The sequence below is a fragment of the Uloborus diversus genome, chromosome 2, assembly GCF_026930045.1.
Source record: "Uloborus diversus isolate 005 chromosome 2, Udiv.v.3.1, whole genome shotgun sequence".
In the NCBI taxonomy this organism is placed as follows: domain Eukaryota; kingdom Metazoa; phylum Arthropoda; class Arachnida; order Araneae; family Uloboridae; genus Uloborus; species Uloborus diversus.
Window position 1 is genome coordinate 170,467,811 of NC_072732.1, and position 16,228 is coordinate 170,484,038.

Consider the following 16,228-nt stretch of genomic DNA (forward strand, 5'->3'; position numbering starts at 1 on the left):
AGATTCAGGGAATGAGTTTAAGTTCAGCTGTCAATAGTTGGCCCTTGGCCGCAACTTTTTTCAGAAGCATCCATCTTCATGAAAGTGAGATATTCAGAGGAAAATTAAAGAACGTAATCCATAATGTGGTATTGGTTCTGCAGCTTAAATTGTCACCTTGTAATTTAAGAAATCAACTGAAGAGGTAAAACATTTTAATTTTGTATGGTGAAGGCAGGTGACTCTCATTGGACAAGTTGTATTCCAAGTAAGTGGGTGGACCTTGGTTTTACTACTTTCAGCAGCCAATTGTCAGAAACAACGCCTCCAAAAAATAATTTGAATTGAAAATTGGAAAGAGCAGCATTGTAATAAAGAAGGCAAAGCCTGTCATTGTTACTTGTCAACTCAATGCAGTTATTGTTGCAACATAAATATTTCAGGTCTAAATCACATAACGAAAATATACTTACTTTTTTTTATCATATCGCCAAAATGTCGCTAAACTCGAAAATATAGCACGTCCTTTTTTCCTTCTCTACTATTTTAAGGAGTGGACTCATTTTCTCAAATAATTGACAAAACTCATTTGTTCACGGTCGGAAGAAATCTCAAATGAAGCCAAAAGTGTTTTACACAGCTTACTTATACATTGAAGGCCATAATCATTTGCAAGATTAAGAATTTTGGCGTATCATGATAGTTTTTCTGACATTGAAAATCAATGCTGTTTGAATGTTCATATTCTTAAGGTGACATTTATTTTAATCTACGCTGCAAACTTTACTTCATGCACATGCATGTAAATTTTAATAATTAATATTCACTTACTCCAAACAGAAACTTGTTTTCCATTCTTCAAAATATTCCACTGATAAACAGTTTTAATAGAACTAGCCAAATCCGGATTTTTCTTCAGTTTCTCTCCAAGTTTCATAAAGATTTTGTCACACTGTGTATTGGAATGTATTTCAGGCTATAAAATAAGGGGGGGGGGGGAAAACATTTTTAGACAAATTTTATGTTTCACAAAATATTGCATTAAAGTTTTGAAATGAAATAAAATGCAAAATTATAATATTTTAAAGAACAGATTTTGTAGACATTGGAAAATAATTCAGTTAATGTTTTGCAATATTAGTTCAATAAAGGGCGGGGGCTCAATTTTTATTCCGCTAAAAATATGATTAACATCAATCTTAGGTAATTGTAGTTTGAAATCCAACAAAATAAAACCTCATACGCTCATTTTAAAAGTATTAACAAATTCTACATATCAGTGGTGGAACGAGGGGGGGGGGCTAACCCCCCCCCCCGAGCTTTTGTTTTAACATAAATACAAATTCTAATACAGATGAAAGGTCTGTTTGGATCCAAAAAAGATCCTTCCAGCAGGTATTTTTGATCAAAAAACCCCTTCCAGAATGTATTTCTGATACTCTCCCCCTCCCTGAAGTCATAATAAACAATATATATTATCATAAAAAACCCCTCCAGAAGGTTTTTTTTTTTTTTAACCTCCAACTCACCAGGAGGCATTTCTGGCTGCTCTAGTGACATATATATATATATATATATATATATATATATATATATATATATATATATATATATATGTCACTAGAGCATTTATATATTTCTTATTACATTATTCTACATTGTAAAAAATATAAATCTTATTTTATTTATCTCATACACTATGCAAATTTCAACCATCATCATAAATAAGATTATTGAACTTTCTTTGAATGTCCTTTCATACATAAGCATTTTTTAAAAAATAAATTTTTTATATCTTTCTTTTATTTATTATTTTTTTATTTTACAATTTTATTTATTTTTGAAGAACAAACATTTTCTGAAACTCATATCAAATTATTGAGCAAAATAGACAGAAACTGTTTTTAATAAAGTAAGTAAAATAAGCAAATAAATATGAGAAATATAAGAAGCAAAACATTTTATTGACAATGAACATGATAAATATCTAAAATTGCATACCTCTGGAGCTTTAACTTTACTTCTGGCAGCCAAAAGGGGTTTAAGTTTCTGTGTGAGCATTATATTTCCTTTGATTTTCAGCTTTCCTGACATAAATGCCTGGAAAAAACAAAATACTGAGTAACATTGGAAAAAAAAAGCTGCAACCTTACACTATGATACTACTTCAAAATCAATCAATATAAATAACATCATTTCAATGGAAAAACGAGTAAAATCTTTACAGCTTTCCAACTTTCCAAGAATTGATTTTTAAAATGCATTATTTATTTAGAGAAGCAGGAGATCTTCTGCACTCATTGTCAAAAAAATTATAACATTTTCGTTAAGTAGTCATTCCATATCAAGTGACCTAGTGGTCCCCGCTCAACCATCTTTGATTTGAATGAAATGGAGGACATGCTTTTGAAACTATCCTATGCAAATTTTCAGCTTCAACGATTCAAATCCTGAGGAACTAGTATTTCCAAAAAAGTGCTCTAAAATGGCGGAACAGCTTCATGAAACCAATTACCATGTTTAGGCTAAGGTTTCAGAAAATTTTATCACACTGAAAACCTGAAGTTTTGGATGCTTTAAGTTCTTTTAGTTGACAATGCGTTCAAGCATCTTTGTGAGTTTGAGCTCAATAGTCTTTGTGTAGCATGCATGCAAACTTTTCAAAAAGAGCGGAGGGGAAATCTTTTAACAGTAGAGTTGGTGAATTATTTAATGTTTCAAAGCAAATGTTAATGAAATTTCAAATCTTGGCGAGTTATTTTATATTGCAAAGAAACTCGTTTTTTAAAGGATGTGTATGCATCAATGTAAAAGAGAATGATTATTTCACATCAGGGGGGAAGGGAGGATTTTATTTATTCAAAGGACTTCTTTTAAATGCCAAGCATGAGTAGTATATAATAGAACTAAAAAATACATTTAAAACAAAACAAAATTATCACTTTCACAATTCATATTTTGAAAATAATGTTACTGAAAAAATATATGAATACTAAAAAAAATGAGGACAACCTAGATTTAGAAAATTACCTTTTGAGGGTCCAATTTTCCAGTTACTAACGATAACATATCTTCATCTTCAAGAATTAGTGTGCAGCCAGGCTTCACACCATTTATAGTACCTGCAACTATTCTTCCAGATCCACTTTTCAAATCCACAGCTAAAATGAAGTGTAAAGTCAATATTTTAGCAGACAGGAAAATACACACACTTTTGTTAAAACATGAAACCTTTTTCCATGATTGGTTTATTCAGAATTTCATTTCAATGTTTTTTGACATTTAAAAAAAGATCCTAAACCCTCCTCCCCCCCCCCTTTCCAGTTTCTGTACTCATAACTAAATTACAGTCCCAAAACCGTAAGCTGGATTCATCTTTGGTTAAGTAGTATACAAAGGTCCTTCAGCTTAGGATCATGACCAAAAACTAGATCAGTAATGTTTTGAGAGCAAAAGTGGTGCAAAAAAATCGCCAAATTTGTCACCAAGTTGGTGACAAAACTTAGCGACCAAAAGACTGGCAGTATATCGCCAAGTGTCTGCCAAATTATAACACCACTTGAGTTTACATCGAAATTAACAATGATTTCCCCCCCAAAAAGGGACAAAAGACCCCTTTAGAAACACCCGAATGCAACCAAAAGGGGAGGTGCATAACTAGATCTCACTAGGAGTCTACGTACCGAATTTCAACTTTCTAGGACATGCCACTCTTGAATTATGCGACATACATACTTACATACGTACATACAGACAACACGAGAAAATTCGTTGTAATTAACTCGAGAATCGTCAAAATGGATATTTCCCGTGTCCATACGTTCTTATATACTTATCCACGTGTGGTAGAGTCGGAAAAAAAAATCAACATTCATTCAGCAAAATGGAAATTAGGTGATTTTTGAGTAAAAATATTTTTGCGAATACAATACTTCTTTTTTTGTAAAAGGAAGTAAAAACATCACATTTTACTTGAAATGAATTCAGAAAACACTTACTCCAAGTTCCTGTAACTTTTCCATCTTTTAATATATTCCATTCATAAACTGCTTGAATTTTTGAAGCCAGTTCCGGCATGGTAGCTAACTGATCAGCCATGGCTTTAAATATCAATTTACTATGCAAAGTACTAGCAAGCTAAAATGGAGGGGAAAAAAATAAACAACAACAATATAAAAGCTATTTAATATAATTTCTTCGATGGTTTAATAGTTTGATGTCAATAGTTTGTGTTTTGCTTTAGGTATAGTGCCTAGAAAGAGTAGTGTGCCGATCGACGGAGAAAAAGTGAGGTCAGATCTGAGGAAAATCCAGATGGCGCTGCGCTCGAGGAGTACGTTATGCTCCTCAATCAGACTCGTTTTAAATCAGCGATTGCATGCTGATTTCGCAGTTTAAAAGCCCCATTTTTCGGGTTGAACTTATTTCAGCGCAAAACACAAATTCTGTAATAAGTGCTATTTGTTACATGGGTGTTCATTTATTTTTTGAAGCATATAAAATTACCTAATGCTAATTTATCTTCAATGAAAACAGTAGACTATAAGTATTCAATAACTGCATGTCTCATAAAGCTGAAAGTCTCTCTGTCTGGATTTCTGTCTGGATCTCTGTGACGCGCATAGCGCCTAAGACCATTTAGCCGATTTTCATGAAATTTGGTACAAAGTTAGTTTGTAGCAATAAAGTGTGCACCTCGAAGCGATTTTTCAAAAATTCGATTTTGTTCTTTTTCTATTTCAATTTTAAGAACATTTTCCGGAGCAAAATTATCAAAAGATGTTCTAGTAAATTACAAAATTATCATGACGTGGAACCGTACCATGGGAAGAGCGAATGAACATAGCCAATTGGCGAGAAATTCATCATCCATTATTTGTAAATATAATAAATCAAATGACCTTTTAATTTTCTACTACAGGCAAAGCCGTGCAGGTACCGCTAGTTTCAAAATAAAACTTCTTCTAAATTCTTGAAGAAAATTAAAATTATCAGGGCTTCTCATTCTGAGTCGAAGAGCTTGAAAATGTACCGACTCCGACCTATTTTTTTTTTCAAGGACTTTCCTTACATTAAAAAAATAATAGGATCACTTGCTCCGATCACATATATAACTACATACTAATTTGCAAATAACTGCAATTGGCAAACAGCTGGCATGATTATTTCTTGAATTTTCGGTAATACTTATTAATCAATGTCAAACTGCTAGTTTGCTTATTTTTATAACGTTCTTTAGAACCTGTCAGTAAACGGTTTTGTTGTCGATAATTATCGAAATAGAAGTAGTTTTTGAACCTGACGTTATCACTGTAAAAAAAAAAGTATTAATTTTTTTTAACCTTTTATCTCTCATGTAAAATAGCAAAAGAAATGTATCCTTAAAAACTAAAAACGATTGGGGAACCTTCTCGTTCCTCTCCTAGAGACCTCATTGACTCAGGAGTCACTCCTTTCTGCTTTAAACTCATGCTGGCTACATGAATGGAGCTTGAGTCTCCCAAGTGGCATTAAAAACAACAAAAAATTGCACCCTAAGTCATCTCGAATGATAATGCACACGATTCTAGCTTCAACGTCAATAAAAAGTTTTCTGACATCCGATACTGATTTAAGGACAGGATTATCTACTTTTACACCTTTGACTAAAATAGTAACATTGATTTTAAATTTTCTTCTACTTCAATAATGATCTTTTTATCGTCAATATTATTTTTCATATAATTTTCATTATACAGTAGACTTCCGATTATCCGCGAGCGGTTTATCCACGGGGCGGATTGTCCGCGAATCAATCAACAATCACGAACATGTGTTTTCGCAGTAAAAAGCGAATACCAGCTATCCATCTAAAGCTCCCAGAATACCATCTAAAGCTCTTTCCTACAAAGTTTGTTTGAAGCAAATTCGCCTCACAGTTCGGAATTGCCTTGAATTTCCCCATAGGCGCTAATGTTAAGTATTTTTGAACTGTTTAAAATTGAACAAAAAATAGTTCAAATCAAAAAGTGAAATATGGGAACGAGGTGTCCTCGCCGAGATCTTTTGAACAAAAAAAAGTTTGTTCGAATAGGACTATTCATTCAAAAGTTATTAGGGGGGGACAGATAGACAGACATTTTTCCCCATCTCAATACCCTACTTTCCAATTTTTAATTTTTCAATATTTATTTAATTATTTTATTTATTTTTGACTTTTTTGTTTTTTTGCGATATTTTTAAGATGCATTAAGCCTTCTTTCATGCTTTTTTCTTCTTTTTCTGACTTTTACTGGGAAAGTAGGCTAAAAAACTAAAGTAGTTCATGCAATTTGTGGTTTAAAAGTTCATAGCAAAGTCATTGATAGAATTGTGAAGCATGTGCCATGAAAGACAAGAAAACATTTTTTTATAATACATTTATTCATTTATTTACTGATGTTTCATCAATAAACGCTTATTAACGAAGATGAATTTGCTGAAATACACCCATTATGGCTCAGGTTATAATTTTTCAAACTCAAAAAATTTATAACGAAGTGCATAGTTTGCTAGAAGCAAAACAAAAGACTGGACGCTGCATGTTAGAGTACATAAAGCTTTTTAACTTTATGTGCACCACTTTAAAGTATAAATCATCACAAAAGTCTCAAAATATTTTATAACATTAAATGTAAATAATTTCTGTGGCTTTATGCTTCACATCAATAAATTGATGATCTGATGTCAATTTAGCTATTTGAAACTATAGTAAAATATACTCTAATATAAATTGTGTCAATAAATATCAAGTAATTTACTTAATTATGTATATGCACCTTCTTTCATTTTGTTTTCGCAGAAAGTTAAACCTTTCTAATCTCAGCTATTTCAAGTGTATAGCTACTTTTGTATAAGAATGTTTCTGTACCACAGAGCCAGACTAACAAAAGTCACATAATCCCTACTTTACAAGAGAGAGGGAAAACAGTTGCTTGCTGCATATAAATGATTGGACTCATGCTCTTTTAACACTGGTAAATTGTTACAAAGGATTTTTTGGGGGGGATTACGTTCAGTCAGCTCGATACGAAATAGGATTCTACATACAATGCACTAATAAACAGAAAATAGCAATTTTTGAACTTGCGTTAGTCTGTCTTTGAGATACAAATTTTTCCAAGAAAAAAACATTTAAACATGTACTTAATATTTTTAAAATAATTTGACCTAAGAACATAACTAACAGCGCAAACAAACTTATCTTTTGACCAGAGAGGGAGTTTATAACAGCCTTTTCATATACAAATATTACCACAGTAGGATGGACAATATGGTTAAAAAATAATTGTTCAGTGGCGTTAACTCCCAAACATATTATCTGTAAGCATTACTGTTTTGCTGCATTTCAAGGAAAGGCTGGTTTGGCTAACAATCAATGGTGGTTATCTTTCGTGACATTACAGGAGCTATCTAATTTTATCATTAATTTGCTTTTGATCTATTCTTAGCTTTGGGCATGAAGTAATTTTGAAACTTCTATTAATTGCAATTAAAATATAACTAACGACTCAAATTTAACCAATTTTTGTACAAATCATGTCATTTTGGAGAAAAAAAAATCAGGAATTTTAGGAAAACAGCTTTAAAAATCTCAGAAATCATCAGGAAAATGCGCATAACAACAAATTTACAACCGTACAAATTAATAATGTAACATATTAACAATCCTAAGGAGGACAAACCTGCAGTGGCGGAATGGTTGAAAAAATCGGCCCTGGCATTAGGAGATGTAGCGGCCCCATAGCTCTTATAGATATTAAATTTTACCTAACGATTGGGATATCACTTAAATATGAGGAAATTATTCTTAACAACTAACTATGTTTTATTTAAACGAAATTTAACAGATAAGAACACTTCTGTGCTTTAATGGTGAACAAATTGATACAATATAAGCTAAACCTTATTTTTGGGGAAAATTGTGATTGTAATTGTACATTTAAGTATTTTTATAATGCCCGGAACTTGATTGAATATTTCCGTAATGATAACACTGGTTGGCTAGTAAGTCCTTTTCTGCAGTCATAACAAGTAACTTAATTGCCCTGTTTTATGAAACTGATCTAGCGATGTAAGTAGGGCCGTCTTAGAACGTGATGGGTCCCTTGACACAAACATACATTACTGGGCCCTATTATAAACATTCCCTTTTTATACTGCCATACCCTGACGAACCCCAGATTCGATACGAGGTCAAAAACCTGTTGGGAGAGGTCGGGCACCAGTTTGACAACCCCTTAATTTTTTTTTTCAAACACATGTATCAATACAAGGAGAGAGAGAGAGAGTGGACTTAGCTTTCTGGCTTCTGGGAGTCATTAAAGTATTAGCAATATAAAGTTAATGGAAATATTATCATTGAGTCTGAAACAAGGGATCCAGGGGGCCGCTGCCCCGGAAAATTTTCGAAATTGTAGTCTTAAAAACTCAATTTTAGTCAATATTTGGTGATGTTAGGGGAGCGTAGGTTCAGGGTTTCTCCTGCTGCAATTTTTCGGAAGTAGAAACTCAAAAACAGAATTTAAAATTATCTTCGAGTATATGCTATAAAGAGCGGTTTCGGGGGCTCTCCTCTGAAATTTTTTAAAAAAATATTAGCTCTAAAAACGCAGTTTTAGAAGATGTTTGGTGATTTTAAGTCAAGATAGATTCCGAAGCCATCCACCAGAAAATTTTCAAATTGAAGTCTTAAAAGCCTTTTTTGGTAAAGACTAGGGCACCGGCAGTTACTCGAAAGTTAAGTTCCAAAAACGAACTTTTGGTGACCTTCAGTGATGTTAGGAAAAGGAATATTCAGGAGGCTAACCCCGGAAAATTTTCGAATTTGAAGCACTAAAAACAAGATTTAAAACGTTCTTCATTGATGATGCCGAGAGAGAGGAGGGGACGGGGCACTTTCCCAGAAAATTTTTGATACTGTTAATTTAAAAACACAGTTTTAGATCATCTTTGGAAATGTTAAAAAAATGGGAGAGGCTCGAGTGCTTTTCTCCAGCAAGTTTTCGAAACTGGAATTCCATGTTATGGCGGGAGAGGATTCGGCTATTCTCTTAATTGAAGTTAAAAAATTTAAATTTTACACGATCTTCGATGATATTAGGAGGGGGGGGGAGATTCTGGGGACCACCGGAATTCTTTCGACATTGGTTTTTAACAACTTATTTTCTTTTTAAACTGAGGGGCCCGAAACCGTGAGTTTGTACAGCGAACAGAATACTTTGTTTCGTCAAAAAATGTTTGAAACTCACATTTCGGCAGCGTTTGACTTTTGATTTGATAATGTTTGTAGAGTCTCTCATGCTCCTCGATGGTATTTTAAAATTGCATTTTTTAAAAGTAATTACGGAAATATAAAATACGGAAAGAACGTAAGGAAAAAAATATTTTGTCACTTTTATTCCAATTGTTATAAACAGGGTCGCCGAGAGCAAAAGGGGAAACAAATGACGTAAGTAAATTCTTTTCACAGACCCCCTTCTACACCTTTCACCATTAGGATATTTTCCCTCTGCACGAATTCAATTCCGAGCTAGGCCCCTATTCTCCAACTAAGTTGACATGACCTCACGTCGGCCCTCGTAGTAAGTTGCATTTTAGAGCAATTGTGAATTGTCATTTATAAATAAAAGTGTCAAAGAAACCAAAAGTATTTTAACTTTTTACGACTGCTAAGGTTTTCCTGTTTTTTTTTTGTGTTTTTTTAATTTATTCATTTATTTTTTATTATACCACTAAAAATATATTGGCAGCCCCGGGGCCCGACTAACTAAAAGTGAGGCCCACATTAATTTGGAGGCTCCCTGAAGATTATGCAGTGTTTGATTTACATTTTTAAAGCACAAATGCACTTTTGGAGGCCTCTTTGTCTAATCACACAACTATGTATGAATCACTTATGTGCATTTATGAATTCCCCCTCATAATCATGACCAAGGAAATTCGTTACTGGCAGAATGATTAAAAATTCCCCTTTTAAGAATTTTTTTTTTAAATTAATAAATCATAACTTTTTATTATTTTTTTTTTAAAAATACATGTATTTTTCATATCGTTGCAATGCTATGCATAATTCTTTGACATATTTGGGGCGCCTTAAAAACATAGGGTTCCAGGCCTAGGCTGGGACCCCTGTGTGATAATCAGGCCCCGGGCAACCCCATTTCCGAAATTCCCCCTCCCCCTCTTGGTGACGGCCCTGCCTCCCTCCACCCGCAAGCTTTAGCCCATGCGTAAAGAGGAGTTGAGGCTGTGTTTTGTGAATTTGCTTTATTCTAAACACATGCGCACAAAATTTACATTTTACTGTTAGTAGACAGGCCCGAAATATTTTACCGTTAGTTTGTTTATATTTTGCCCGAAGCATGACCGGCCCACCGGGCAAATGCCCGGTTGCCCGCCGGCTGTATCCGCCACTGCAAACCTGATTCTCTCTGGGGATCACTGTCAAAAATGCAAAAGGCTTCTTAACAAAAATAGTATTAAAAAAGCTTTTGTTCTTCTTACTGGTCTTTGCACCTTAAAGCGGCACATCACTATGATGGGTTTCAGTCATGATCCAATTTGCAGAGGTTACCTCTTTAATGAGGAAACTGTTACTCACACCCTATGCGATTGTGAAAGGTTTTCTGCCTATAGGTTTGAACACCTTGATCATCATTTGCTTGAAAGGAGGGAGGTTCATGATATTCGTATTAGGCGTTTTCAAAATTTTGCTTCAGCTCCTGGTCTATTTCAAGACTTCTGTTTGAGGACTAGTACAATTGACCTCTGGTTGCAGTGCTTGGTTTGGTTGAGCTCTCCCCCCCCCCCCCTTACCTCTTTTTTTTTTCATTTCATTCAACATATTAAAGTCTTATCAAAAGACACTGAATGTACCATAAACTTCAACACAAACATCCAGTAAAATTAAGTATAAAGTTTATAAAAATAAATGCTTAGAAAATAATGTTCAGTTACTAAAGGGTAAACAAAATTCAGCTCCTTACATTTGATGTAACAGGTCCAGAACTGAGCTTTGGAACTTCAGCTAAATCAATATAGGCACCAGATATCACAGGCTTCCCAGTTTCAACACACTAGAATGAAAATATATAAATGAATGCACTGTAAAAACATTTTGTGAAAAATACAGTAAACATTCTTTGAGATAGCTATTATTGATTCTTATCAAAAAGTAGCCATGCAGAGATGTAGAGATGCTCTAGCACTGAAGTTATCTTAATTATAAGTTTAACTAGACACATGTTTTTCATAAAAGTTAACTTGATTCAATACAAAATAAATGTGTACATCTTTTAGTGTATTTGGTGTGCTACGCATGAAAGCTCTGCTGAATAAACACCTTTCTTTTCTCTGACAGACATCGAGGCTAAAATATATTCAATGCCCCCTTTGAAGACAGCTTCAAATAGGGATATAAAGGATATAGTATCTTTTAAGATAAGCCGATTCACTTTTGAAAATCTTCAAAGCATTTTAAAAAGTTCATACACTTATGAGGGAAATATTTCCATGTTTTTCCTTTTTTTTAATTCCAGGTTGTTGCTCCATTTAAAGCTTAACAAGCTAGAATAATATTTCAAAATTTTAATCAAAATTAGCTAAATTATTTTTAAAAAAACCTTTTTTATAAATTTACTAGAGGACCCGACAGAACTTGTTCTGTTCGAACTTTGTAAATTGAAAACAAACTTTCAATAAATTATCAAATGGTTAAACTGTTTTGTTGAAAAAAATAAGTAAAAAGAAAATGTGTTTAAGCTTGGTGTCAGAATACATATACTTATTACAACTTGATTTATCTAATGCCCACTGAGCAGTTTTTTAAATATTTTTTCTCCTTCATTGATCTACTTGGTTTGTTCCTTCAGCCATACTCAAAGGATAAAAAGCATCCTCAGATGTTTTTTTTTAAATTTCCAATGACAAAGTTTACAAGACCACTACAGCCGATGAACAAATAAAACAAAAGAAAAAAGAACAACAAAAAACACAGAGAACAAATACAAAAATAAACAAACAGCTGCAGTAAAAAGTCTATGAAACCAAACGGCTCTTTGCCTCCCAGTAGCGGTCTACTAGAGTTTGCTGTCTTAACGCCTGGCAATAGGGGAGGTGGTCCCTATCCAAAATATATCCCAGATTACAGAGCATGCAGAGAGGGCTAGAAATGATATTGAAATGATGTAGGTGTTTGGGTAGGCAATCATGTCCCGTGGCCAGCCTGAACTCTGCCACCATTCCATATTTGTGTTTATTTGATAGGAGAGGGAATCTGTCACTCCATGGTTTTGATGAAGTTCTAGTGGCAAGACTGCAACAAAACTCCTCCGTCATCTTGCTTTTAATCATTCGTTTAATAGTGCCAAAAGGTACTTCCGGCCTAGCAATTTGCTGGATCATGGTACCCTTTTTTGCCAGCGAGTTGGCTACCTCATTTCCTTCAACGCCACAGTGCGCTGGGATCCACTGCAAGATTATGTCCTTGTTACAGTCATCTAGTCTTTGCAAAAGTTTCCGACACTCCAGGACTACAGATGAAGTGGAGCAAGATGATGCTCCCAATGTTTGCAAGGCCGCGTCCTCAGATGTTAAGTGTAAAAAACTAACTACCCATCTAGAACAAACGGGAAAGCTTGTTGCAACATCCGCCATATGAAAAAGAATAAAATAATCAGAAGGATATTGTTTAAAAAAATGATAAAGGTAAAAACAGTGAATAAGCAAAAATCACTCCCCCCCCCCCTCCCGATGTAAAATGAACATATTCTTCAACTAAAATGACTAAAAACTCTTTAAAAACGAAAAGCAATTCTTTGCAATTTGAAATATTTCGCCAAATAAAAATACAATAAATGACATTAACAGTAGCTTTAAAATGTAAACAAATGATCACGCAACTCTATTGTTTATAGACAAAGTCGGCAAGCCACTACGTTATTGTAATCCAGCCAATCAATGAGCGAAGCCAACTCCGACCGATTAGCTGTCTGATCTTTTGATCGAAAACTTTTAAAACTTTATATTGCCGAATTTGTTCTTTCCACCAAAGATAAAGATCTTGCGCTGCACTGATCTTTTGTGTACAGAACTACCTTGTTGTAATTTATCTGGACGAAAATAAAATTTGTTTCGTCTTCAAATTGCATCATCTTTTCCTTTAATAATGTACTGATTTGTTTGGTAATCCTTAAAGTAGTGTTGGCATTGGTGCCAAAACTCGGATGGATTTCAGCCGAGAAACAAATATTGCTAGGTATGGTACTTTCTGATCATTTGGTTAGGAAAACCTAAAGCACCGATCTGGTCACATGGTTCAACTACGATGACAGAAGACACGTTTTGAATGAACCTTCCAGTACTTTACTTTAAAATATATCTAAAGACCTAAAATCGTTGCTTTCAAGAAATGAAGGGGCTTCTCTCTCTTTCTTTACGTTTTATCTATCCTCAATTGGCATGTCACAGTTGGAAATTTCATTACAAAAAGCACAGCTGGCTTTCTTAATGTCCTTTGGCAATGGGTTAAAAATTTATTAACAGTTCTCACTCAACAATAGGTTAAAATAAATATTAATCACTTGAGAGATATAACCATCCAATGTTTAAGTAAAATAATTAACAAAAATGTTTCCGATTCGATCCATTGCGCTTCTATATAAACCATGCTCGCCACAACTTAAGTACACACAAAAAATTTGATCAAAATCGGTCCAGTCGTTTACAAGTCTTATTGTGACAAACGTCCGCAAAAAAGATTTTTATATATTAAGATATATTTAAACAGCTCTTCGAAAATGATGAGTGTTACATCAAGACATTTAAAAAAAACTTCTCATTAATGCATTGTTAAAGTCAAGAAGTAAAAAAATACAGGGGAAAGTGCTATTAAGATTATAGCACAAGTGCATTGATTAAAAATGAAAGGCTTACTTAAAATCCATCATTTTTGATCATTCTACAACTTAACTACCTACACTTCTAGTTTCTTCATGAACTTCTGGAAATAACTTAGGCTTTTTCTGTTTCATTACTTTAATTTGTGCTTCATAGCACACATTTCTCGTCTTATATCTTATAACATTCTCCATTGCATTTTTCTTTGCTCATCCAAAAAAAAAAAGCCATTGTAGTGGATTCTTGCTATTTTAACATAATTTAAAACTTCTTCAGTGATATCTGTTTTCAATGCCCCAAAAAACCTTGATTGCATCAAAAACAATTCTATCTTCAATTAAAGCTCTTTCAGAGCAATATAAGTTTTTTCAGCTATGGTTTTGCTTAGTTAAGTTATTAAAAAAGAAATCACTCTTAAAAAAGTCTTCCATTTCAGAGAGCTTGTACATTCTTTATTGAATTCCCAAGAACTTTTATATTCTTTACGTTTAGAGTAGGCAGTAACAGCGACTGGGGGGGGGGGTAAGGGGCAGTGGCGTAGCTAGACCCGACTTTCGGTGGGGGGGGGGGGGGGGGGGGGGGGGTTACTTCTTATATATATATATATATACATATATATATATATTTATACATATATAATATACATATATATATATATATATATATATATATATATATATATATATATATATATATATATATATATATAATCGCTTGGAATTTTTTCCTTTTCTTCTTTTTTTTTCTTTCTCTTCTCTCGTCTTTTTCTCTTTTTTTTTTTGAGACTAACTTTTCGGGGGGGGGGGTTGTCCCCAAAACCCCCCCCCTTAGCTACGCCCCTGGTAAGGGGGGACTAAAAACGTTTTGCTAAGAAACTAGTCTTTTAAAAGATATTACAAGGGAAGGAAAGACTGACACTGACAGACACATTTCTATCAACTCATAAGCTTAATTTCAACATTGTGCCTTTCAAGTACTGACTGAATCACCTTTTTGACTTATTTTGATGTTTAACAAAATTTTTAAGGAATAATAAGCCTTCTTTCACATTTTTTAAACATATTTTACATGAAAAAACAGGCTAAAAATACGAAAAAAAATCGCATTTCACTTGCAAAATAAATATTTAGTACAACAGGCTTTTGATCGCAGCACTTGATTCAGTTGAGTCCTATTTTCTCCCCATTTCATAAAAATAAATATAAAAACTTTTTGTGCATATATATATATGTATAAGAATATCAAAAACTTACTTCACTCTGAAAATGAATGCGGTTTCCTACTTTCCACATATGTGTCCTTAATGTCTGACCAGGAAGAGTTGGACCAGCAAATCTAGCCTTTAAAAAATTAAAGTAGAGAAAAGTGCATTCACTATCTTATTTTACATTCGTCACCATTTTAGATTGCCCCAAATTTGAAAAATAAGACAAATATTAAAATCTTCTTTATAGTTCATTCTACATAAATAAAACAGAGAATATATTTATATTTGTCTGTGTGTATGTTCCCTATACAAATCCACAGTTTACGTCGGATCTCGACCAAATGTGGCAGGGAGGTACTTGAGCACCCGAGAAGGAATGCAGGGGGTTTTAAAACCCTAAATATGTACCAAACCGCTCGAATTTTAAGACCCGAATATGGCATTAAATAGCTTTTTCTACCTGAAATAATTATCCCACCATTTTAATTTGGGTGCCAATCGAAAGCCCGCGAAAAATACCCATAAGGTTCGTCCATTTCCTTCGAATTGCAAAAAAAAAATGCTGTAAAATCACCGGGAAAAATTAAAAAGTATCATTAAAGCCTAATGGAATAGAAATTTTATGTCAAAAATTTATCATTTGGAAAAATTTATCATTTGCATGATCTCATTTTAAATTATCATGAAAATAATTCAAAACGTTGCCACTTTTTTTTCTCGACTATGACTGCCTAACTGTGACAAAATAAATTTTTGTTTTTGTTTTAAGATAAAAATTTTCCTTTTTGATTATTATTTGGCGATTTATCTTCTTTCTTTTGAATTTTAGGTGTTGTGTTTAATTTATACAGGAATTTTTGATTTTCTATTTTCTTTCTTTAAAAAAGATTATTTTGACGGGACATTCACAATATTTTTTTTTTTCTAATTGAAGCCTGATTGTCGAACATGCATCACTTGACAGAACTTTTGTTTTCGGGGTAGACCGTGCAAAGTCGGGCAATGCAGCTAGTAATACCATAAGGCAATAAAATCCTAAATAATTCATGCTAAAGAATAATAAGCATTGTACTAAAAAATTAAAAGTACAGTGAATGTTTTTAATGAAAACTCAATATATGAATT

The 16,228-nt window shown here is 33.4% G+C and overlaps 1 protein-coding gene across 1 annotated transcript in view; it reads right to left on the bottom strand.

Moving 5' to 3' along the window:
* LOC129217480 (peroxisomal multifunctional enzyme type 2-like) overlaps positions 1-16,228 on the bottom strand; it is a 94,885-nt gene that overhangs the window by 39,823 nt on the left and 38,834 nt on the right. The window contains exons 18-23 of the mRNA XM_054851787.1: positions 15,150-15,236; positions 10,986-11,075; positions 3,978-4,116; positions 3,010-3,140; positions 1,981-2,079; positions 811-955 (exon numbers count right to left, since the gene is read on the bottom strand). Coding sequence (XP_054707762.1) covers positions 811-955; positions 1,981-2,079; positions 3,010-3,140; positions 3,978-4,116; positions 10,986-11,075; positions 15,150-15,236 — 691 coding nt within the window. The remainder of the gene's footprint in view (positions 1-810; positions 956-1,980; positions 2,080-3,009; positions 3,141-3,977; positions 4,117-10,985; positions 11,076-15,149; positions 15,237-16,228) is intronic.